Here is a 24850-nt window from a genome sequence, read left to right as displayed (position 1 = left end):
CCGTACAAACTGCAGAAACCATATCCCATGAAAGATTGTTGTCTCTGAAGAAGTCATCCACAAGCTTCTTCACATCGGCTGCCTTCGTTGTTGTTGTAAGAGGCTTACAAAATAAAAAACTCTTCTTTTATCATGTCGTCTTTCACATAGCGTACAAAAACAGCAAGCTGGCTTAGATCAGAAACGTCTGTGGTTTCGTCGAGTTGAAGGCTGAATTTTGCCGGACTTGAAATCAGATCCGCGACTACTTGAGCCAAGATGTCTTTACTCATGTCTTCTATTCTGTCACTGACGGTGTCATTTGAAAGGGGAATTTGGGATAATTTACCTTCGGCCGCTGTTCCGAGTATCAGATTCGCCATCTTTAATGCAGCTGGTTTCACAAGTGTTTCACCAATGGTGTGTGGCTTGCCCTGCTTTGCGATCAGGTAAGCAACTTCGTACGATGCTGTCAGGATCGGTTTGTTAACAGGTACAACTCCAAGAGCAGGCAGAGTGGCCCTTTCATCTAATCTGGCTCTCTTCACCCTGAATTCAGCAAGTGTTGTGTTCTTGTATTCCCCGTCTCCATGCAGCTTCAAGAAGTGTTCCTTTAGTTTTGCCGGTGCAAGACTAGAGTTGCTCAACTTGGCGTTGCAAATCATGCAGATAGGACGCTCACTCCCATCACGTTCCGTGATACATGAGAATCCATGTTGTACATATTCGTCCGACCACTTTCTTCTTTTGCCCGACATAGTTAGTATGGATAAAATATTAAAGAAATCACACGACGTACGACAACAAGTCACACGTTGACTACCGAGTACGCACTAAATTCCCCGCAGCGCTGATTGGCCAAGCAGTGTAGCATGATCATCTGCAGCCAGTGATGGCCAAGCGGGCCGTGTGTGTCATCACAAATTTACACAATAATTCAAGTGTGTCCGGATCTCCGTGGCGGGGGCTCTGCCGAACCCCTGAGATCGACTCACCGAACCCCTGGGGTTCGATCGAACCCAGGTTAAGAACCACTGGTTTAAGTTGTCATTCCTCACTTGGCATGTCTCCAGTAATAAGTAGCATGTTATGTTGGTGTCCAGGAGAAGTGAATGATTGCTAGTTTGCATAATGTAGAATTGAAGCATGCTCTTAGTCTCGCGCGAACTGGTTCCTATTCTACATGCAATTTGTCATGGTTCTTGGATATGACAATGGTCACGCCCTGTATGATTGTCATCCTTCCTGCCAGTCAAGGATGGTGCATCTCTATGATGAAATTATCCTACCCGATCCAGTCCAGTGACACGCGTTCACACCTAAAATGTCAATTTGGTAGCATATCTCGGACAATTTGGGCCATCTTGGATGTCTGGTACATGGAATGTATGTTCCAGGCTCCAACCTTGATGTTGTGCTTTGGATCCAGGAGGCCGCCTTTCACCTTTCCAACGTCCCTCCGAGGGCTTTGATTGGAGACAGTCATACTGCCAATTCCGTGGCTAGTTGCCTTCTGGGGGGGTCCGGGTATTAAATGTGTTCTTGTTGCAGTTTCCATAACAGTTCTGTTTTTTCCAGGGTGGGGTTGTTAGCTCCACGTCCAACCCCCTCCAATCTGAAGGACCAGGGGGCAAGTATGTTTGGTCCAGCAGCTTACTGGCTTTCCAGACCTATATTTTCCAGGTGGCATTTGTTTAAGCAAGCAAATGTTGTACCAGGTTTTGGCTTTGGGGTATCGAGATTGTTTAAAACACACGACCCAGATGGAAAAAGACATTTGCATTTGAGACTCTAAAAGAATAAAGAATTAAGCAAATGAACAGATAAGGTTGACTACTTTCGGGAATTAACAAAACCCTGGTGTACTGATTTGTCACGTGGTTTCTATGACAAAACCCCAAGTCACTTTTGAATGCACTCGATGTCAGAATCTAAGCAAAGATTAGGCTGGATAATGCATTGCTGGCCGAGCACCATTATATATTACACAAAATTTTTGGGGGCTGGTCAAGAGCTACATCGTCAGAAGAGGGGAATACAGCAAAATGTTGCACTCTACTTCAATGCTCCAACATACATGTGCCACCCACCTTTACCAACCCACACTAACCAGTGTAGTGAAGCAAGTGTGGTCAAACAACCCCCATCACCCTGCAGTGCGGGAGGCCCTCATCCAGCAGTGAATTAAAACTGCCCTGCGTGACTTCAATTGACGTGTAACATTATCAAATAAAATAATGCATACATAATGCAACGGTTTTCACAGCTGATATTACGCGATTTGGGAATCATTTTTGGGTTGGTAACATAGTAACCAAATTCAATTTTAAAAGCATTTAACGTGTCAATTACTACCGTTTTAGTTTACTGATGAGTTGAACATTTCCCAAGCCTCCAATTCCTAAATTTGGTTTGACTGGATTTTCCTCAAGGTGCTTGGCGCAGTTCAAAGGAATTGGTATTGAACTTCCCAGCAAAGCTCAAACGATAGCAATTGGTGCTTCGATAAATACTTGTATACCGCATGAGAATTTAATTTGTTTGGCTGCGTCGGGTTGTGGAGGGCCTTAGAAAATTGTCAAATCATTATGGCCTAACCCAAATATTTAAGAATGAAAAAAACTGCAGAGTAACTCGTATTAAGAGACAAACTGGAGTGTGCATAACAAAGTAGATGCAATGAAACCTGACTGGATGAGTTTTGCTGGAATCCAAAGGCCTTGAAAGAAAACCGCAACTGATCCGGCCTCAGCCTTGCTTGGAAGCGACCTGGGTTGAGCCCATTTTGGATTTTTAGACACCTAAATACACATGCGCACACACACACAACTGCTGAAGCAGGTGGTATCAGCAAGCATGCTGACATTTATACAAAAGCTACGATCCCCTGTATAGCTAAAGTCTATAGACTCTGCTGAGCCAAGAGCTGTTAGTTACCACCTACTATATAACACAAGTGTGGGTGGTCTGGCCATGGTAGCAGTGACATAAGAGTTACGAGGCAACCGACTGCCAGGTGAATCAGTGGAGTGACCGCGTAAATATATTTGTGTGTGCTGTACTAGTGGATGGACAATCTGGCTGCTGCCTGATGATGCCGGTTGTAATTACTGGCAAAACATCGTACTCAGATTGGAAATGTTGTAGATTTGCTCTTCAACACACCGGTGTGCTGTACTAGTAACGAATTGGCATGTTTTGTTTATGTGACAAACCTTACTAATTGGCTGTATCTGGTGTGGCGGGTTTAACGACACATTCATATTTACGCAAATCTAACCCAAAAAAACCTACATTATGTATGATATTGGTCGTGAAAGCCTACGTGTTAAACAGTGGAGTGACGTTCATGAGAAAAATAAACCACACTTGTAGGGATGGAAGAGGGGTAGGAGACTGTACCCGTGGTTTTGGATGAGCATTTCAGCATTGGGTTCGTCGGGGCTCAGAAAGGGCATGGCCAAGCACTCGTCGATGAACAGCAGGAAGTCGAGGTGGGGGCCAAGGTCCACGGAAGCCTCCACATGCACATCATCACCTTGCCGGTACGGGCCACTGTAATCGCTGAGCCAGTCGTCTGTTGCCAGCAACCAAAGGAGAAACATTAAATGCTAGAGTTCTGGCTACAGATGAAGCTCGTAAAATCTGGTAGACATGGATTGTCATAAGATTCAAATGCCAGAAAAAAATCTAAGGAAGTCACAGGTGTTGGAGTAAGACTGCATTTCAGTAGTTTAGGGATGTCATCATGTCCACTCTACACGAGCCAATTAGCTGCCAGAAAGACATGCAGTCACTTATACAATATGACGGCAGGAAATCATAAAAATTAACAGGAACAGAATCAGAACTTTGGTGATGAGTTCCCAACACGGGATGGGCTCCTCAGTATGTTCAATTAGTTTGACCAATTTCCTTGTTCTGCTACCTCTGCAAACTTTCTAAGAGACTCATCCTGAACTGGCTGTCACCCATCTTGGAGGTAAAACGTATTCCAGAACAAGCTGGCTTCTGGACTGGCAAGGTGTAGTACCTGACCCAGAACACAATTACGCCATCTACCTTACTAACACACACCATCTCGGTTTTATGTGAGGTCTCTACGAGGCAGTCTGGAGAGTTGGCAGTATCACTGAAACTCTAAGCAAGATGAAGTAGTGTTGCGTTCCACTTCATTGGAGCCCAAGGATGCTTGCTCGCTTACCGCTCACGGCTCGCAGGCGGAAGGGCAGCCGCTGCTGGACCACGCGCTCGCTGGTGTAGGGCAGCCACGTTGGAGCAACGTCACCACTTGTCACGTTGTGCTTCCTGCCAAACGTTGACAGCCGTTCGCGCAGATAGGTCAGTGGCTTAACACAGGATGGTTCAAATACCGATAATTAAAAAAAACACTAAAAATGGACACTATATATATGAATGTAGAAATTCTTTCGCACCATACAGAGTCCATTTTGCTAATCGGAGGTGTGTGGGAAGGACAAACTAAAAACCATAATCAGTTAAAGCAATGGGTTTTCAGTCTAGATTTCAAAGTGCATAGCTCCAGTGGCTTCCTAGTATCTGAAGGAAGAGCATTCCAGACGGCCGCAGAAGTGCAAGCATCCACACTTAACGCCACTGCACACGACATGCCAGTAGACCAACGTTTGCACCAGTTAATATACCGATGTGGCAGCATCCCAAGCATGCACCTCTCCATGTTGCACATGTAGCATGTCTTGTGGTTATCAGCACCTATTTCGAACTAGTTTTAAACCCAGTACATGCCAGAACCATGATGCAATACAACGTCGAACATGTCGATTTGCCATTCAAGAACGTATAGAATTTTAACAAAACGCAAGCCCATTACAGCCCATCGTGTAATTCACATGTCCGGGAGGCCGTTCAAATAAGCTTTAGTCGTTATCCGTAGTGAAATTTATTTCGTATGCAGCTGCAGAAATGTATGTCATCATGTGTTTAGCTGCAGCTGCAGAGAACTGAACAGGATGGAGATGCGGCACCATGATGAATGCTGTTCGCGCAAACAGGTCAGTGGAGGAGGCATACATGAACTCTGGAAGGGGGAAGTGGGGCACGGCAGTTAACGGGAAACAGGCCTCAAAACGTGCATTAGCTACGAAATTGGATGAGTAATAATGCAATCTCCTTTGGCTCATCATACATTCTGCTCTCATCCCCTGTTTACTAGTGTAATAACCGAAAATCCAGACCACTCACCCAAAGCAAACATGCAGGCAAAGACTATCAGGAAGTAGGCCAAGGCCTCTTTTTGGTGCAGAGGCCTACATAGGCCACATGGCCTACCAGCTCTGAACCAATTCCTCAACCACATCAATTCCATACACCCAACCAAATTCACCATGGAGGTGGAAAAGGATGGCAAGTTATCATTCTTGGATGTTTTAATAAAAAAGAGACCAGATGGCTCAATGGGACACTGTCTACAGGAAAGCCACCCATATGGATGCCTACCTAAAACCTGACTTCCATCACCATCCATCACAGAAGAAGTCCCTCAAAACTCTACACCATAGAGCGCGATGTATTTCCCAACCATCACCACCTAGCCAGTGAACTGGAACACATACACCAAGCCCTCAAGAGGAATGGATATTCAGACTACACAATCCGTAAAGCTATCACCAACTGTTGGGAAAGAACCATCTGAGGACCCAAATCAAAACGACCACCTTGCCATACATAGCAGGGGGGGGGGGTCACCAAAAATATTTCCAAAATCATGAGCAAACAAGATATGTCTGATTTAACACAGTACATAACATTCGTGATCTTATCCCATCTGTGAAGGATGTGATCCCTGACATGCAATACCCCGGCATCTACAAACCAAGCTGTCTGCGGCAGTGTTACATTGGGGAAACTAAGCGACATGTCTCGGACTGTGTTCGTGAACATAAGCAGATCTGAAACAAGGTAGGACCAATACCTCGGCCGTGGCTGATCATTGTTTTAATGCGGTGGTCTCACGAAATTGATTTCTCCAAGACAAAAGGTACTCTGCAAACCCACTGGCTATCAAAGATTCGTTCATGAAGCCATCCAGATATATAAATAGGCAATTTCAACCAAGAAGATGGGTACAAACCGAGCAATTATTGGAAGGACGTTATTAACCAGTTTAAGTCATAATTGGCTGTGATGTTTCCATCCTACCTTCCAATGTTAGCAGTTGTTTGACTGATTTTACATCAACAGGTTAAATGTCTCACACTAACACAGCCACCATTGCTCGTGTCCTCCATGTGGTGGCGGCTCTGCAATCTTACATTGACATGCTAATCTTTCACAATACAATAGCCACCTCTGCGCCCTTGTGTAGCTCGCCGATCTTACATTTTACATGCAAATTTCTCACTTAATCACTAGCCCCGCCCACTTCGTTTGACCCTTGGGCTACACCCATTTCAAACCTTTAAAAACAGCCTGCCTTAGCAGCTTTCCCCCTCTTTCTCCTAATGACGATTGTTGTGTAGCGATCGAAACATCGTGATATTTTTTATTCACTTTATTGTCATTTTTTTTATCTATGGAACTTTACCGAAAGACCCAAAAAATATGGCCTCCATAGGTGATTGGTCGGGAGGCAAGGTTCAAAAGGAATTGGAGGAGAGATTTGACCTGAAAAAGGCAGAAAGCAAAGGTTGAGCATTGAGGCAATGGTTGACAACTCGTAGTGAAGGAAGAGGATTTGCCGAAAGGAGTAGTGCGAGAAAGGGGCTCAAATAGGTATACAAGGGTAGGGCACAGGAGGGAGGAGAGATGTTCGGGGAAAGGATGTGCTTCAAGACTCGAGGAAGAAGCTGGGCCCTACTGTGGTTGCTCTGTCTAATAAAGAAGGCTCTGAATACGTGCAAGCGTCATTACACTAGTAAATGCTGTGATGCCGATTGTTAATTTGTGCGGAGATTTGTACTCGATTTTTAAATGATTTATAAAAGGGGGACACAGGGCCCAGCCTTCATGGGGGGGGGGGGGGCATCCCCCTGAAAACACCACAGGGTCTGGTTAGGACAACGGTGGGTGCCACTCAACTCTACTCGGCATCCTTGACAAATACTACAGCACAATGAAATAATCCGTCATCATTAGCCGTGACCAACCCAAGCTACCTCCAACATTCACGATCGTCCAATGCAACAATCCATCCAGCACATGAACTTCATTACTCCATCTCTTCGTTGGCCATCTTCTCAGACACTTTCCATTAGTTAGTTTCCACTGCATCATTATTGTTGACAATCAGCCATCATTCCCTCCTAGTGATGTGTCCTGCCCAAGTACACTAAAGTTTTTTTTTATAATATAGTTTGAATGTCACGATAACATGCGTTTAGGGATGCATGGAAGCTCAAGATAGGTTTAGATTATTTCCCCCCCTCTCGATCAAGTTAGTTACGTTACTTTAAACTTGATTTGAAGCTTTTGTGACCGCAGGAATTACCTGGTTCTTTCGGTAATATCACGTAGAAAGAAAATAATATTCTATTATTTATGTTACTCTAGATAATGATGTTCTTACCCTAGATGTAAAAATGGCAAGAGATGGCCGGTCGGAGTTATCGTCCCCCTATCAGCCTCACCACGCACTGGAGGTCACCTGATACTCGTGGCCCCTGCTCTGCATTCAAGGGACACACTCGAGAGGAACAGGTAGCTCTTTGAGTAGCAGATTTGTGCCAGAATAGCGCCACGTATTTCCACAATAAACTTTACCATAAAATTGACTTTGCTTCTTATAACTTTGACCCGACCCTACTGGACATCTGTTAAAAAGAGCTTAATAGCTTAGATTCCTCCAATGTAAAGATTCCAATTCTGATATGTTTAACTTCGCAACCATAGAACTCTTCCGATCGTGTCAGAAGACTTGCCTCCAGTGGCTATTATAGAAATGAAGGTTTATGGCCCATTTCTATAAATGCCCCTTTCAATGTTATTATGCCATTAAATAATTGTTACCGTTTTGCTTTCATTTGTGCCATAAAATAGATGACATTGTAAACGTTATTTTATCTTAACGTCTGAAATGGCCTTGAACATTATACCCGAAATGAGCTCTATAAATATTATTATCTGCTTCTATTGCTTTGCGCAGCATATTTGGTTGTCATTTATTTCCTTCTACTCATATTTTGTCCCCTAGTCCATATTCTTACCATCCGTTTACTTGATTAAACAAGTTGAATGAATAAGACGTTTGAAAGTCAGTTTGGAAAACTCACGGCCACACATGGATGCCGTAACGTTCCCTAAATACGAATTTATCATTCATAACAGCCATATGGAAGTCAATGGGTAACTTTCAGGGCAGAACACACTTGGATATTTGCGCTTGCAAATCCGGACTTGGTTCTTGATTTTTGTTTGTGTCCAGATATTTTGAGTAACCATTTGATGAACCTGCCCAATCTTGTCAGGCAATTCCCTATTAGCAGCACAACTTTATCCTAAAACCGTGTTATTTTATTCTCTACGAGAGTTAGTGTCGCCCCCCCATCACAGACAGATATTTTTGACGCAGTATTTGCGAGTGTTGGGGTAAGGGACCTGTGGTATCGGCACTCCAGGAAGACGCTCGCCCGGTGGACTCTAACGATGTCACTGCGAGCGGCAGGCTCGTAATGCAGGTAGTTTGTGTAAACGATGTCATCATTCTCCACCTGAAACCATACCAAAATCAGTCAGTGTCAACAACCACAAACGATGGGCAGCTTGAGCCCGACAAGCCTTTCTTTCTATACAGCACAAAAAAAACACGTCAATTATACCTTCGCAGACAACCACACCACAATGAACCTTTCCTGGATCTTGTCCTGATGATGTTTAAAAGGGACTAGTTGCATATCGAATTGTTATAATTTGGTCGAGTGAATTGCTCAACTTACTGGTGAGATGAAACTGTAATGGTGGGTCGCTAACACTTATTACTAACAATTACATTTTTGTGGCCGTGTCGGCTGGGAGTGTGAAAGACAAATAATTTGGCCAGATCATTACGAGGCCCAACCAAAAAAAGTTTTTTTTTTAATTTGAAGGGAATGAAATATTTTACTCATTCTCTTGCCACCAATGAGCAAACGCTGTGGTAATAAAAACGTACAGCCCTTTGTCAATCTACTGTTTGATGAAGACTTCGATGTCTTTTAGGTCACATGGGTTGTTGAACCATACTTCACCATGCTGGTCAGTTTAGGTTGGTAAAGAGTGAACAATTACGATACAGTGCTCCAAAACCTAAAACAGGGCAAAAATCTGTCGTGGAAAAAAAACAATTTCTAATTTAGCCTTAGGGTGCCTTTACAGCAGTACACTTTTTTAATTGATCCAAGTGATGAGACAACTAATTAATTACATCACGCTCGGCTCTCAGAAATCAAACGCTCGGATTAAATTGGAGGCTCGTGTAAAAAAAACACTTTCCAATCTCGTGTCAAGTTCTCGAATTCAGAGCAATGCATTTTATCCAAGTGTCAACAAGTCTCGACTCACGAGGAGGTTCTGCTCTGGGATGTTTGGTAAGATTTTCATTTTTTAAGGGAGTGCTGTGGGAGGGGAAGTGAATTTGAGTTGCATTCCAGGCCATGGCTAATACTGGATCCGTGCATACAGTAACAAGTAATGTTCTCGTGGTCTGTACATGGGTGCCATGTGCAGCGAGTGATGGAAGCAATTGGGAAGTAAATATTTAGCCCATAAACCACAAAAAAACAGAAAGTAGTATTTTGCAGCCCCGTGACATTTAATTACATGGTTTGTGAAATGAATCCAATGTTTGGACCAATTGGTGGCTGGGTGGCTCAGTGGCAAGACTTGCACCCCACAGCAAGGACCCAGGTTTGTTTCCCGACTCGGGCGCCTTTTGGTAGCGAGTTTGTACGTTCTCTTCTGGCTCGGCACAAAGACTCACGCCAAGTAACCACGACAATACTGCCGAAGCAGGCGGTGAAGCTGTCCAGTGCGCAGGCAGTGCAACTGCACCAGGACACAGTGCTAGCTAAGCAGAGCTCGCCGCTGCTCATGCGTTGATTCACCGCACAATTCATTTGGCAAAGGCAATGTAAACTATACTCTTTGGTTCTATTGGGCAAAGTCACGTAGGTGAAAATAAAATAACAAAAAAATAAAAAATCACGACGTTTCGGCCACAACACAAGCGGCCTTCATCAGGTGAAGGGACGAGACTGTCAGGAGGACAGCACTGGAGTGGAAGAAGCCACGCTCAGATCACGACCTTTAAGCTGTGTGAGAAGAAAAACACCAAGCGCCTTGACAAAGGAATTAGCATATAATTTAGCATTGAAATGGCTCATTGAAATAGCTAAGTTAAAGTATACACATCCACAGAGGTACCCCTTGACAAAGGAATTAGCATAGAATTTAGCATTGAAATAGCCGAGTGATTAGCTAGTAACTGGTCACAGAAATAGCTATGTTAAAGTTAGAGCATATACATTCACCGAGGCACCTAGTACTCAAACAGGAGAATTTAGCGAAACACAACCACGCTCAGACAGCGGGGGAAGGGGGGAGGGGGAGTTTACCTATTGAAGGTGTGAGAAGGGAATTTATAAGAGCTGCGAAAGTTTGGGGTACCACTACTTGAAAAATATACTGTACCATTGAAATTAGTTTAATGTTTAATTCGATTTAGAACATCTTTCCAATGGTTGCTCAATTTGAAACCATCCTCTCGGTTGAAATTGTGTTTGTAGATCTGAATTGCTTCATGAACAAATCTCTGATAAAAGCCCGTGGGTTTGCAAAGAACCTTGGCTTTTATCAGAGATTTGTTTATGAAGCAATTCAGATTTCCAATGGTTAAGCAACCATTGGAAAGATGTTCTAAATCGAACTAAACATTAAACTAATTTCAATGGTACAGTATATTTTTCAAGTAGTGGTACCCCAAACTTTCGCAGCTCTTATAAATTCCCTTCTCACACCTTCAATAGGTAAACTCCCCCTCCCCCCTTCCCCCGCTGTCTGAGCGTGGTTGTGTTTCACTAAATTCTCCTGTTTGAGTACTAGGTGCCTCGGTGAATGTATATGCTCTAACTTTAACATAGCTATTTCTGTGACCAGTTACTAGCTAATCACTCAGCTATTTCAATGCTAAATTATATGCTAATTCCTTTGTCAAGGCGCTTGGTGTTTTTCTTCTCACACAGCTTAAAGGTCGTGATCCGAGTGTGGCTTCTTCCACTCCAGTGCTGTCCTCCTGACAGTCTCGTCCCTTCACCTGATGAAGGCCGCTTGTGTTGTGGCCGAAACGTCGTGATTTTTTGTTATTTTTTTTTGTTATTTTACTTTCACCTACGTGACTTTACCCAATAGAACCAAAGAGTATGGATCCTAGCAGTCACGAAAACTTTAAATCTAGAATTAAGCAATGTAAACTCTCAAACCGAGATTAACACATTACGAATATTTCAATAGTTAAACTTGATTTTAAGCTTTCATGACTGCAGGAATTACTCTTTGGTTCTTTCGGTAAAGTCACGAAGAAAGAAAATAAATCGAATACGACGTTTCGATTGCAACACAAGCAACCGTCATCAGGTAGAACTACATTTTAGAGAGAAACAAAACAGACACGGAGACAGACAGAACACAAGCAGAGAGGGACAGACAGAGAGACACAACGACCCCAATGCCTCTGTGTCGAGGCCTTAAATAGAGGGGAGGCAGAGAGAGGGGAGGCAGAGAGAGAGGTGGGTCTGCTGGAGCAGTGATCGTAATCAACCAGGCTATGCGTTAACTGTGTGTTAGGCGACTGTGTTGCATTGCATTTCCAAAAATTATTTTGCTAAGTTTGTTTTCTCAAACGGCCTATTCCTCCTTCTAAAAATTACCAGGATCTCAGATCCATTCGCTCTCCCCCGGCCACTTTCAGGTGGATTTCCACAACTCTAAAATGTACCAGTCTTGTTGGGTCTTTCATTGACATACTAATTTCTCTGCTCCAGCAGCTGTTCGAGCAGACCCACCTCACTCTCTGCACCCCCCCCTCTATTTAAGGCCTCGACAGAGGTATTGGGTCTGTCTATATTGTGTCTGTGTTTTGTCTCCCTCTCAAATTTAGTTCAACCTGATGGCCGTTGCTTGTGTTGCAATCGAAACATCGTATTCTATTATTTAATTTATTTCTATGTGACTTTATCGAAAGAACCAAAAAGTAAATAGTTAACCTGGAAAAGGCCTCTTACGAGATGTTATATCCACAATGATAGCCATGTTATAACACTGTTCTTATTCTTTGGATCTTTTGGTAAAGTCACATAGATAAGTTCAAAAGAAAATAACAAAAACTACGACGTTTCGATTGCAACACAAGCAGTCGTCATCAGGAAAAGGGGGCTAGCCTATAAAGGAAAGCTGTTTATAAAGGTTTAAAGATGGGCATAGCCCAAGTGTCAGCAGCATGGGCGGGGCAGCTAATGTTAATGTAGAAAAAAACGACACCGGCAGTGGGTCTCCACCAATCAAAGGGCCACCAGGTAAACGTTGCACCTCGCTCCACACACCCACACTGCTGATGGTGGAGGTTGCTGCTAGCAGTGATGGTAGTAGTGGGTAATGATGGTGCTGGGTTTCATCAATTAAAGGGTTACCAGGTTTAAAAATGGAAACATTACAGCCAGTTATGACTTGAACTGGTTGATAACATACTTCCAACGATTGCCGAGTTTGTACCCATCCTCTAGGTTGAAATTGTGTCTGCATATATGGATGGCTTCATGAACGAATCTTTGTTGATAGCCAGTGGATTTGCAAAGTACCTTCGTTTTAGGAGAACTCAATTTCGTGTAAGCCCACCGCATTAAAGAAATGATCAGCCACGGCCGAGGTATTGGTCCTACCGTTTTTCAGATCTGCCTTATGTTTACAAACATGGTCCGAGACATAGTCGCTTAGTTTTCCCAATGTAACTACTGCCACAGATGCAACTTAGTTTGTAGACACTTTAGCTGATAAGACTATGAGGGCCACACATTTTAAACCATTGGGGTTTGGCACAGCCACGATGATGGGGGGTGTTTTTACATGTGTATTGTTCTGCCTCATGGCAGATATAAGGGGCATTGATTACACAGGAACTTCCTGATGGTGTCGAGTTTGGTCACGTGACCAGTAAGTTTCGATTTAAGATTCTCTAGTTCATGAGACAGGGTGTCAGCCATTACAGAGTACCGAATGGAGGCACAAATAGCATATCAGTGAAGACAGGTGCATCCATTCATTGTGGGACTTTAAGAAGCATTGTCTGCAAGTTCGTTTATGTTCTTATAATACTGGGAATGCTGTTATGTTAAGATTGCCGTTATAATGCTGTAAATGCCTTTATGATGCTGTTAAATTGTAATGATGAATACAAGGCCTAGTTAACAACGAAGCTTGCCACTTGCATTGTGAATGTTACTTGTAGCTGGATAAGTCGAGCCAGACTTTTGCCCATGTAACTTTAATGCGTTGAGAGCAAGGATGAAGATGCATCTCATCCACGGTTCAGTGTTATATGCAGCACTGTAAATTTAGGCTGCAGTACGGTGATTACACAAAGTGACCTTATTTAACACAGTAGCTTATTCTCTTGTTGTATAGCTATTCAGTGCTAATGTAAGTGGCTGGTCCATCCAGGCCCTATTGAGATTCATGTCATCTCAGACAATGTTATGATGCTCCTTGTATCGATATTGCAAGTATTAACTGATGCTGCATTTCCTGCTGTTTGTTCATCAGTTTCACCTAGTTCTATGCATTATATACGTTGGAGTCGGATGTTCACCCTGGCTCTGAAGGTTTATTGAATGCGAGGTTAACTATTCGGATAGTGGTGCACCGCAGCACACAGCGAGGCATAGATATGTATTATTGGGGGCCAAACTGATGTCCACCAGGGGCCGCCAGTGGCATGTGGGCCTTCCATCGAAGAACACTGCTATATAAAAGACGGTCTTTTGCTATATCAATGGGTCTCAACCTTTTTTGGATGTGGGGGAAGTGGGGGTGAAACTTACATTCGTCAACCCATGCACAAGGTCGGGGGGGGGGGGGGAAGCTACACAAACTACAAATAGTCCCATCATGAAAACTCCAGATGGAGGTGTTCAGGGGGGGGGATGAAAACAATCATGTTACCGAGGCTTGGGTGCCACACGCGCTGAGGTTGTAGAGGAGGACAAGGGAGCCACCCTCCTCCTGGCCGGTGGCGTGACATGCCGGCTCGCCCAGGTACAACCCTCCCCGTCGCAGCGCCTGGGCCCCCACGCCCAGCAACTCCAGCTGCACCGTCACCTCCAGCCAGCCCCGGCCACAGCGCAGGCGAGTGGCGCTCACGGCCGCGCCATATGCTGATCAAGGGCAACGTGGTGGAGTGGAGAGTTGTTAGGCAGGTGGAGAGGGTCGCCTTTGCACAATACAGCCATACATTGTTGACGTCTTAGAAATACCAGGCTCATTTATAGTTGGTGTGCCCCGCCCGGTATAGCCATTTTATTTGACAAATACTCCATAACCATGTTTCAATTCAGGTCAATAATTAACAAATTTACAGTTTGTAAAAAAAAGGTCTTATTTTATATATACAGTTTCATTAAAAAACTATAAAATGCGATTTAATATCTCGTATATAAAAGTCTCCACGCGTGCGCGCTTGCGAGGGATTTGGCTCTCGGACGGTGGGCTTGACGTCCAAAAAAAATCGCCAGGCAGCACGCCCTAAGTCCCGGGGTGGGAATAGGCTATTCCGTTTTCGCATCCCTAAACTTTCAAGTAGTTTAATTAACAAATTCGTGACATTCTTATTTTTATTATTTACTTATTGCGTCACATCGACCGTACCAACTGACGACAATTGCGTGGGGGGGGGCCGGACCCTGCCAAGTGATGCGCGTTCGGTCGAGCTCACGGGGGACATTTCATTTTACGCGTTTAACATGCAATAAATATTACACATCACGCTGCGGATTTTCCTTCACAGTCTCATGTCCTCTTCGCCCCCCCCCCAAAAAAACACGTCCAGTTTCTACAGAGTCCGTAGATAATAATATAGTGCTTAATTACCATTATTTTATTGCACGGCCGGGGGGATGGGTGTGGGGGTAGTGGCCCTGCCTGCCAACGTGCTACCTCTCCCGGCTCGGCAATGTAGGCCAGGACGGGGGCTCCGCACCGGCCTAGGCCTGACCAAGCCTATGGCAAGTACAAATTTCCTTGCTTCTTACGCCAAGAACCTCAGGTTCATTGTTTACTATTATTAAACAAATACGTTGCCAGATATTACAATAATAATTTGTGTGCACATAGGAACTCTGGTTCATTGCTTACTATTATGAAACGTATAAGTTGCCACATTACAATAATTATGTTTGTGTGCAGATAAGAACTCGGGTTCATTATTTACCATTTTGAAACAAATAACAGCCAGATATTACAATCATATTTGTGTGCACAAAAAATTTGTATTAGGTTGATAAATATTCCCTTTTTTCGCTGTGCTTTCATCACGCTGCGACGGTGTATTGCCAGTCTGTCATGTGCTCTGCTGCCTGCTGATTAATTAACGTCAGTGGACTGCCACTCTATTATCTACACTGCTAATTTTCCTTTTGACCATTATGAGTATGCCAGTCTATAATCTGTTGCCTGCTTCTTTACCTCACTCAGTGTACTCCCAGCCTTTCATGTCCACTGTATTCTGCTTTTTCAGCTGCTGCCTGTATTGGCAGCTTTTTATGTCATTGCTTCGGCGTACTGGCAGTCTATAATCTAAACTGTAGCCTACTTCTCAACTTACCTGTGCGTACTGCTGCTCTTTAATTTACACTGCTTTCTGCTTATTTCTTCATTGCATTTCCATTGTTTACATTGCTCATGTCACGCTATTTGCTCATACGGAGTACTGCGATACTGAGAGCTGTGCCATCATCGGGGATTGCTGTGCACGTCGATGTGTGTGTGTGTGCGAGTCGATGTATGTGTGTTTAAGCCCATGTGTGTGTCTGTCTTTTACGATTGGACAACGCCCAATGTGTGTGTGTGTCCAAGTGTTTGTGTGTCAGTCCAAGTGTGCGTGTCAGTCCATTTGTGTGTGTGTATCAGTCGCTTTGTGTGTGTAAGTCCATGTGTGTGTGTACGTCGATGTGTGTGTGTGTGTACGTCGATGTGTGTGTATCAGTCCAGATGTGTGTTTGTTAGTCTACGTGTGTAAGTCCATACATGTGTGTGTGTCACTCGATGTGTGTGTAAGTCAATGCGTGTGTGCGAGTCGATATGTGTGTGTTAATCCATGTGTGTATCTAAAGTAGATGTCTGTGTGACACAGTCCATATGTGTATGTGTGTGTAGGGCAATGTGTGTGTCAGTCTATGTATGTGTAAGTCCATGTGTGTGTCTTAGTCGATGTGTGTGTGCAAGTACATGTGTGTTTACGTCAATCTTTCTGCGAGTCCACTTATGTGCGAGTCGATGTGTGTGTGTGTCGCTGTATCTGTCTACAACCCCCTACCTCCTCGCGGTGCCGGACGGGCAACTCTGTCGTGGACAGCGCTGTGGGGGGAGATCCAATTTTGATTGGCTCCTCCCCTCATGGCATATGTGTCCACCACAGGGGCTAAACGGGGGCTCTGGACGGGTGCGAGGGGCTGGTAACCCCTCCACCTTCAATTAATTACCACGAAACTACGAATGAAATATGTAACAACTAAGCTTGTGCCGGAGGCCCCGGGGGGCCAGGCGTCTATGACGTCTCCTGGCCAAACCCCAATTGGCGGAGCCAGGAGATTGAATACCTACCCTCGGGGCTACTCCAGAAACAACGAAAAGCCACTACGGTTGGCCACGTGGAATGTTCGAACGCTCACTGCAGAGGAGAGGCTGCCACTCCTCTGTCGGGAGCTGGACCGGTACCGCCTGGATCTATGCGGCATTCAGGAGGTCCGGTGGACCGGCTCTGGCTCCTGCCACCATGAGGGGTGGACAGTCCTCTACTCGGGGCAGCAGACTGCCAAACAACAGGGTGTGGGTCTTCTTTTGAACAAAAGAATGAAGGGGGCGTGGGAGCGTGGCGGTGAGGTGTGGGAAGCTGTAAGCCCCAGGCTACTTTGGGCTCGCCTTCCCATCAACCGGAGGCGAGGAATGGTGGTCGTGGTTACTTATGCCCCCACCGAAGATGAACATCCGTGGAGGGATGCAGGCAAAGCCGATGAGTCAGATGCCTTCTATGACCTCCTGTCACAGGTGCTGGCTAAAGTGGCCCCTCGGGATAGAGTCATCATGTTGGGTGACTTCAATGCCCGAGTTGGTCATGATACTGGCACCTGGTCTGGAGTGATTGGAGGGCATGGGCCAGATCAGCTCAATAACAACGGTAGGAGGCTGCTAGATTTTTGTGCAGCCCATGGGCTTGTAATTACCAACACGCTGTTCCGGCATCGGCGCATCCACACAACATCATGGATGCATGCCGGGTCCAAGCAAGAACATCTGCTGGACTACATAGTGACGGACCAGCGAATGCGAGCCCATGTCCTTGACACCAGGACCTACCGTGGAGCTGATCTGCCCTCTGACCATCGACTAGTCATCTGTAAGATGCGCCTGCCATTCTTCCACTCCGGTGGTGGGTGTACACCCAGGACCCCATTCCAACCTAAAGTGGCCTGGTCTCAGTTATCTGATGAAAGTTGCAAGCGAGAATTTCATCATCGCTTGCGGCTGGGATTGGCATCGTCCCCGACTCCTCCTGATGTCGAGGGTAAATGGGCGAGGTTTAGGACTGTGACTCATGCAGCTGCAATGGCTGCTTTGGGTACGCGGTCCAGACCTCCCCAGACACCCTGGATGACAGAGGAGTTGTTCAGGATGGTTGAGAAAAAGCGACAGGCCCACTGTCATCGGCTACAGAATCCCACGTCAGAGAATGAGGAGGCTTACCGCAGCCTTCGCTCGGAGGTTCGGAGAGCCGTGAGGCGCTGCAAGGATGGGTGGTGGTCGCGGGTTGCTGAGGAGATGGAGTCTGCCTCAGTGACCCGTGATCACAAATCTCTATTTAACTCCATCAAAAAAGTAACCTGCAGCGCCACACCTATTACCATCATTAGGGGAAAAAACGGTGATCCAATTTCTGACCCCCAGGAACAGGTTCGCAGATTTGCTGAGCATTTCTGTGAGGTCCTGGGGGAGGGAAAATCCCTCAGCCAGGAAAACATCGCGGCACAAAGTGAGGATGACCCTGCTGAGGCTGCGGTGCCTCAAATATTGGATGAAGTCACCCCCTGTGAGTGGCTGGCTGAGGTGCCATCTGCTGAGGAAGTATTGAAGGCGATCCGGAGTCTGAGACCAGGAAAGGCAGCGGGCAGAGATGATCTCCCAAGCGAAATGCTGAGGGAGGGTGGCGTTTGTGCACAGACTGCCCTATATGACATCATAACAACAGTCTGGACCACTGGACGGGTTCCGCAGGATTGGAAGGATGCCCTGGTGGTCCCCCTTTTTAAGAAGGGGGACCGCACAGACTGTAACAACTACAGGGGCATCTCACTCCTCAGTGTGCCGGGAAAGGTCCTGGCAAGGATTATTCAGCATCGCCTTGCCAGGCACGCTGAGGAGAGGCTTGCGGAGCCCCAATGCGGTTTCAGGAAAGGGCGGTCCTGCACAGATGCCATATTTTCTGTCCGTCTGCTACAGCAGAGGTGTAGGGAATTCCAACAAGACCTACATCTCTGCTTTATTGACCTGGTCAAGGCCTATGATACCATCAGTAGGCCTGGGCTCTGGGTCGTTCTTCGTGCTTTTGGAGTACCTGACCCTCTGCTCACGATCATTAAGGACCTTCATGATGGTGAGCGGGCCCGGGTAAAACTACGTGGCCGGGAGTCAGAGCCATTCCCTGTACACCTTGGGGTGCGACAGGGATGTCCTTTGGCTCCCACATTATTTAACATCTATTTTGACCACGTAGTTCGTGAAGCCTTCAATAGCTGTACCGGGGGAATCTCCATATGGTACAGATATAATGGGAGGCTAATCGATGCCCGGGTGCGGTCAAGGGATGGCTCCCTATTGCTCAACCACGTTATGTATGCTGATGACTTGGTAATAGCTGCTCAGTCAGAGGAGGAGTTGGAGACGCTGCTGCTGAGACTGGAGCATGCCACTAAGAGGTGGGGCCTTACCATCAGCCCCACCAAAACTAAGCACCTGCCTGGGTATTTTGTACCATCGGACACTCCACCCCCACAACTCCCAATCGGTGATGGGGCAGTTGTGGAGAGAGTGGAGAGTTTCCCATACCTGGGCAGTGTGCTTATGACTGGCTCCAGTTTAACAGCAGAGGTCTCACTCCGAATCAGTCGAGCGGCAATATCTTTTCATCGGTTGCGTAACGCTGTGTGGAAGCTACCTGGTCTGTCGCTCCGCACTAAGCTTCAGGTCTTCTCGGCCACGGTCATTCCCTCCCTTCTCTATGCTTGCGAAACGTGGACCCCCCTAATGGAACATCTTCGCCGGTTAGAAACATTTAGGCTGGCCTGCCTACGATCCATCCTGGGTTTAACCAGACTGGATTGTGTGAGGAGCTCACAAATCCTTGAAAGATCTGGGCAGGGTCCCATCGGTGAGCTCCTCCGGCAGGCAAGGCTGCGATGGCTGGGTCATGTAGCCCGCATGCCCAGCCACCGCATGCCGAAACAGCTTTTGTTTGGCCGGATTGAGGGGGCTAAGCGGGCGCGGCACGGGCTAGAGAAGAGATGGAGTGATGTGGTACAGGAGGACGTGGAGCTGAGTGGACTTGCCGATGACTGGTACCAGCGGTGTCAAGATCGGCCTCTGTGGAGGAGGCTCGTGAAGGATGCTACTGGGCAGTTGGAGGCAGTCGCCCTCCAACAACAACGGAGGGCGGAGGAGCGACGCTCACAACAGCGAGCGGAGCGCCGGGTGGCTAAAGCACAGCAGGTTGGCACAGTAGGGGGCACAGGTGGTGCATCAGCCAGTCATCTCAGTCAGTCGACCCGTGGCACCTGGGTCTGCCCCGTGACCTCCTGCCAGCGGGCGTTCGACACTTCACGTGGCCTCAGGGTGCACATAGCCTGGCACAAGCGTCGTGGTGACGTCACCGCCACTTAGTGGCGAATGGCGGTTGTTGTTGTTGTTGTTGTTATCTGTCTACGTCCATATGTGTGTGTAACTCCATGTGCGTGTATCTAAAGTGGATGTCTATGCGTGTGTCAGTCCATGTGTGTGTGTGCGCGCGCGCGCAAGTCCATGTGTTTGTGTGCAAGTCGATATGTCTGTGTGTGTCAGTCCATGGGCGTGTTAGTCGCGTTGTGTCCGTGGCTCCATGTGAGTCCGTGTAAGTCCATTTCTTTGCGTGTCTGTAGGTCCATGTGTGCGTGTGAGTGAATGTGGATGCTTTATTGACCTGGTCAAGGCCTATGATACCATCAGTAGGCCTGGCCTCTGGGTTGTTCTTCATACTTTCGCAGTCCCTCACCCTTTGCTCACGATCCTTAAGGACCTTCATGATGGTGAGCGGCCCCACGTCAAACTACGTGGCCGTCAGTCAGAGCCATTCCATCTACACCTTGGGGTGCGACAGGGATGTCCTCTGGCTCCCACATTATTTAACATATTTTGACCACGTAGTTCGTGAAGACTTCAATGGCTGCACCGGAGGAATTACCATATGGTACATATACAATGGGAGGCTGATCGATGCCCGGGTACGGTCAAGGGATGGCTCCCTATTGATCAACCATGTAATGTATGTCGATGCTCTGGTGAATCCTGCTCACCTCAGAGGAGGACTTGGTGGCACTGCTGCTGATCCTGGAGCTTGGCACTAAGAGGTGGGGCCTTACCATCAGCCCCTTCAAATCTAAGCACCTGGCTGGGTATTTTGTACCATCGGACAATCCACCCCCACAACTCACAATTTCTGATGCGCCAGTTGTGGAGAGATTGGAGAGATTCCCATACCTGGCCAGTGTGCTCATGACCAGTTCCGGTTTAACACCAGAGGTCTCACTCCAAATCAGTTGAGCGCCATTATCTTTTCATCGGCTGCGTTACGCTGTGTGGAAGCTACCTGGTCTCTCGCTCCACATGAAGCTCCAGGTCTTCTCGGCCACGGTAATCCCCTACCTTCTGTATGCTTGCGAAACGTGCACCCACCCAATGGAACATCTTCGCCGGTTGGAAACATTTAGGCTGGTCTGCTAATGATCCACCCTGGGTTTAACCATATGTTTGTGTGTGCGTCTAAGTCGATGTGTTTCTATGTGTGTGGGTCGATGTCTGTGTGTCAGTCCATGTGTGTGTCTGCCTTTTTCGCCCGGGCAACGCCGGGTACTTCCTGCTAGTACATTTATAAACAACCAGAAGTACAAACCACCGCAATTTTAACCACAGGACAACCGGGAACATGGACGAACAAACTGGCCAGCTACGACCTCCGAAAAGCAACCAAAGAGGCAAAAAGACACAGGGGACAAAGTGGAGTCGCAATTCAACAGTTCAGACACGAGACGAATGTGGCAAGGACTGCAGAGACAATCACGGATTACAAAGAGAAAACCAGCTGCTTTACGGACACCGACACTTCACTCCCAGACAAGCTGAACACCTTTTTTTAATTGCTTCAAGAAAACACCAACCCACCTATGCGGGCCCTCGCTGCTCAAGAGTATTGTGGGCTCTCCATCTCTGTGGCCGACGTGAGTCAGTCTTTCAAGCGCGTTAACTCTCGCAAGGATGCCGGCCCGAATGGCATCCCTGGGCCGCGTTCTCAGAGCATGTGTAGATCAGCTGGCTGGCGTGTTTACGGACATATTCAATCTCTGCCTATCCCAGTCTGTTGTCCCCACGTGCTTCAATAGGGCCACCATCGTTCCTGGAGCCAAGGTAACTGAACAAAATGACTACCGCTCCCCGCAGCACTCAGTTAAAATCAGATCTATGAACAATGCAATCGTCATTCCTCTACACACTGCCCTATCCCACCTGGACAAGAAGATTACCTAGGTGAGAATGCTGTTCATCGACTGTAGCTCCGCATTCAACACCATAGTATACTCCAAGCAGTCACTAAGCTCAGGGCACTGGGTCTGAACTCCTCCTGTGCAACTGGGTCCTGGACTTTGACAGGTAGACCCCACGTGGCGAGGGTAGGCAACTCCTCCACCACGCCGATCCTCATCAACAGCCCCCCCCCAGGGGCGTGTGCTCAGCCCCCTCTTGCACTCCCCGTTCACCCACAACTGCGTGGCCACACACGACTCCAACTCAATTAAGTTCTGACGACACGACAGTGGTAGGCCCGATCACCAACGATGAGGCAGCCTTCAATGAGGAGATTGGAGCCCTAGAAAAAATAACCTCCCTCAACAAAACCAACGAGCTGATCGTGGACTACAGGAGAGAGGGACGAGCACGCCCCCCCATCTACATCGACAGGGCTAGTGGGAAGGGTCAAAAGCTTAACATTTCTGGGCATGCATATCACCAATGCCCTGACATCACCACATCGAAAGTGCGGTGAAGGCACAAATGCCTCTGCAATCTCACGCGGCTGAATAAATTCGGCATGGCCCCTAAGACCCTGACGAACTTCTATAGATGCACCATTGAGAGCATTGTCAGGTTGCACCACCGCCTGGGACGGAAACTGCACGGCCCTCGAACGCAAGGCTCTGCAGAGGGTGGTGCGGTTAGCCCAACGTACCACAGGGGGCACGCTGCCTGCCTTCCAGGACAATTCCACCGTTCGGTGTCGTAAGGCCGAGAAGCTCATTAATGACCTCCGCCACCCGAGCTACGGACTGTACGCTCTGCTAACGTCTGGCAGACGGTATAGGAGCATCGGGTCTAGGACCAGACTCCAAGACAGCTTCTACCACCAGGCCATTAGACTTCTGAACAGCCATCACTAATTGTCTATCTGCCCTGTACTTGGACCTGCACCTTAAGGAGACATACTTGGTTCTTTCGGTAAAGTCACGTAGAAGGGAAATCATAAAATAATACAAGACCAACACAATTCTCACGACGTTTCGATTGCAACAAGCAAATCAGCATTAGGTGTGAAAACCACAGCAAGAACATTTTAAAATTTTCTTGCTGTGGTTTTCGTGACTTTACCGAAAGAACAAAGAATATGAATCCCTGCAGTCACGAAAGCTTTAAATCGAAACTTAAGGAGACATGTTTACACCAATACTCGCCATTTGCCACCAAGTGACGGGGACGTCACCGCAGCGCCTTTGTGCTCGCACAAACACCACGCAGTCTCTCACACAAAAAAACAGTCAACGCTGCTCTCCTTTGTGTAGAACGAAGTTGAACACTGGACACTTTCAATTTATATACCGAGTATACACAGTGCATTTATATATCGGATATTTCCATATTTTTACACTTTTTTTTTCAAAATTCTGATTCATTCTTTGTTAGCCATTCAATTGCAATGGTTTGGAGCTGAAAATCAGAATTTACCTTCACCCGCTGTAACATCAGCTTAACTGCGTGTGCGACCAATACACTTTGATTTGGATTTGAGCAATCACAAGCCAGCGAATGTTACTCGCTCAAGCACTGCAGCGGGCCTGTCCGCATTGCTCTGCGTGCTGCTCAGGTTGTGAGCATCCCTAATAAGAGTTTCACTTCCCCCCTGATCCCCCTCAATTCAGTTACATTTTAGGGGTCCCAAAGAAGACCCTGTTCGATGTGAGACGCGGTACATCCAACCACGTTATTCTAAGGACACTAACAATGTACAGACAGCACCTTTGCCAATCCACTGCTGGATGACTGGATGAAGGCCTCCCCATACCGTTGAAGCTGACGCATTTAAGTACGCAGGTGAGCGAGTGTTGGTTAAGAATATGTGAAGGGGGAGAAGAGGAGTGTCCAGGCCGCGTTCAGATAATACTCGCCACTGATGTTAGCCATGACTGCGAATCAAACTCTGGTACGGTGGGGTTCACAGCACAAAGCGTAAACCATTCGACCAACGTTCCATAAACCCATCCATTAAACAGTGCATGTATAAATTACAGATTGTCTGCAGTCCTGTATGTACGGACAGCACAGAATGTGATATATTATCTACAGCACGTCTTGTCTGCATAGCAAGTTGACCAGCTGGCACCCGACCTGTGGTGGTATGACACATGTATATAAAAACATCTTTAGTTCATCAGCCTATTGGCTTTCCGGCACAATATTACAAAGCAGCATTCGTATAAGAAATCTAACTCTGGACAGGTTTCAAACAAATGTTTCTGCATTCCCACGTGTTATTGGCAAGAGCACTCCGTATTTGTATATTAGATGCATGCAAAGTTAAAACAACGGCTGGTATGGTCTGTAGGTGTACAGGTATCGCATAAGTGTGCTCTTGTCACGATCCTCAGGTTAGTCCACAGACCAACACTTACCTGCAGGTAGATCGGAAAGCAGCACAATGGCCAGCAGCAACGAGAAACAGGAGAGGGTTGAGTCCATGTCTGCAACTTCAAAGAAATCGCTATCGACCAAGCGAGAGGCGAAGACACCCACCACCAGATATACCCGGGAGCTGAACTGACAATGTTCAAGCTGTGAGGCCACCACCAACTGGTTGGGTGAGCTCGTGTGGTGCACTTGTATTCGAAAAACCTCACCTGCACGCCCCCGACAACCAGGTCATGCCAGTTTAGCAGCAAATTAAGCACCATTGCATGATATTACATCCACTTATCAGAGATTACATAAAACATGGTGGCAAACATTACAGTATTACCAGACATGGCTCAATAGCGAAGCCTGCATGTAAGATAATTGTTAGCATGAATATACCTCGACAATT

At 46.7% G+C, this 24850-nt stretch overlaps 1 protein-coding gene across 2 annotated transcripts in view; it reads right to left on the bottom strand.

Moving 5' to 3' along the window:
• LOC116953238 (zona pellucida sperm-binding protein 3-like) overlaps positions 1-24640 on the bottom strand; it is a 47153-nt gene extending 22513 nt beyond the window's left edge. For both annotated transcript variants that reach the window (XM_032973230.2, XM_076074738.1), the window contains exons 1-6: positions 24441-24640; positions 14146-14357; positions 8554-8666; positions 4184-4287; positions 3382-3556; positions 2666-2780 (exon numbers count right to left, since the gene is read on the bottom strand). In XM_032973230.2, coding sequence (XP_032829121.1) covers positions 2666-2780; positions 3382-3556; positions 4184-4287; positions 8554-8666; positions 14146-14357; positions 24441-24507 — 786 coding nt within the window. In that variant the 5' untranslated portion in view covers positions 24508-24640. The remainder of the gene's footprint in view (positions 1-2665; positions 2781-3381; positions 3557-4183; positions 4288-8553; positions 8667-14145; positions 14358-24440) is intronic.
• Between the last annotated feature and the right edge of the window lie 210 nt (positions 24641-24850).

The sequence above is a fragment of the Petromyzon marinus genome, chromosome 50, assembly GCF_048934315.1.
Source record: "Petromyzon marinus isolate PM22_M1 ecotype Great Lakes invasive population chromosome 50, UKy_Petmar_22M1.pri1.0, whole genome shotgun sequence".
Taxonomy (NCBI): Eukaryota; Metazoa; Chordata; class Hyperoartia; order Petromyzontiformes; family Petromyzontidae; genus Petromyzon; species Petromyzon marinus.
The sequence above is the reverse complement of the archived record's forward strand: the minus strand, read 5'-3'. Positions and strand labels throughout refer to the sequence as shown.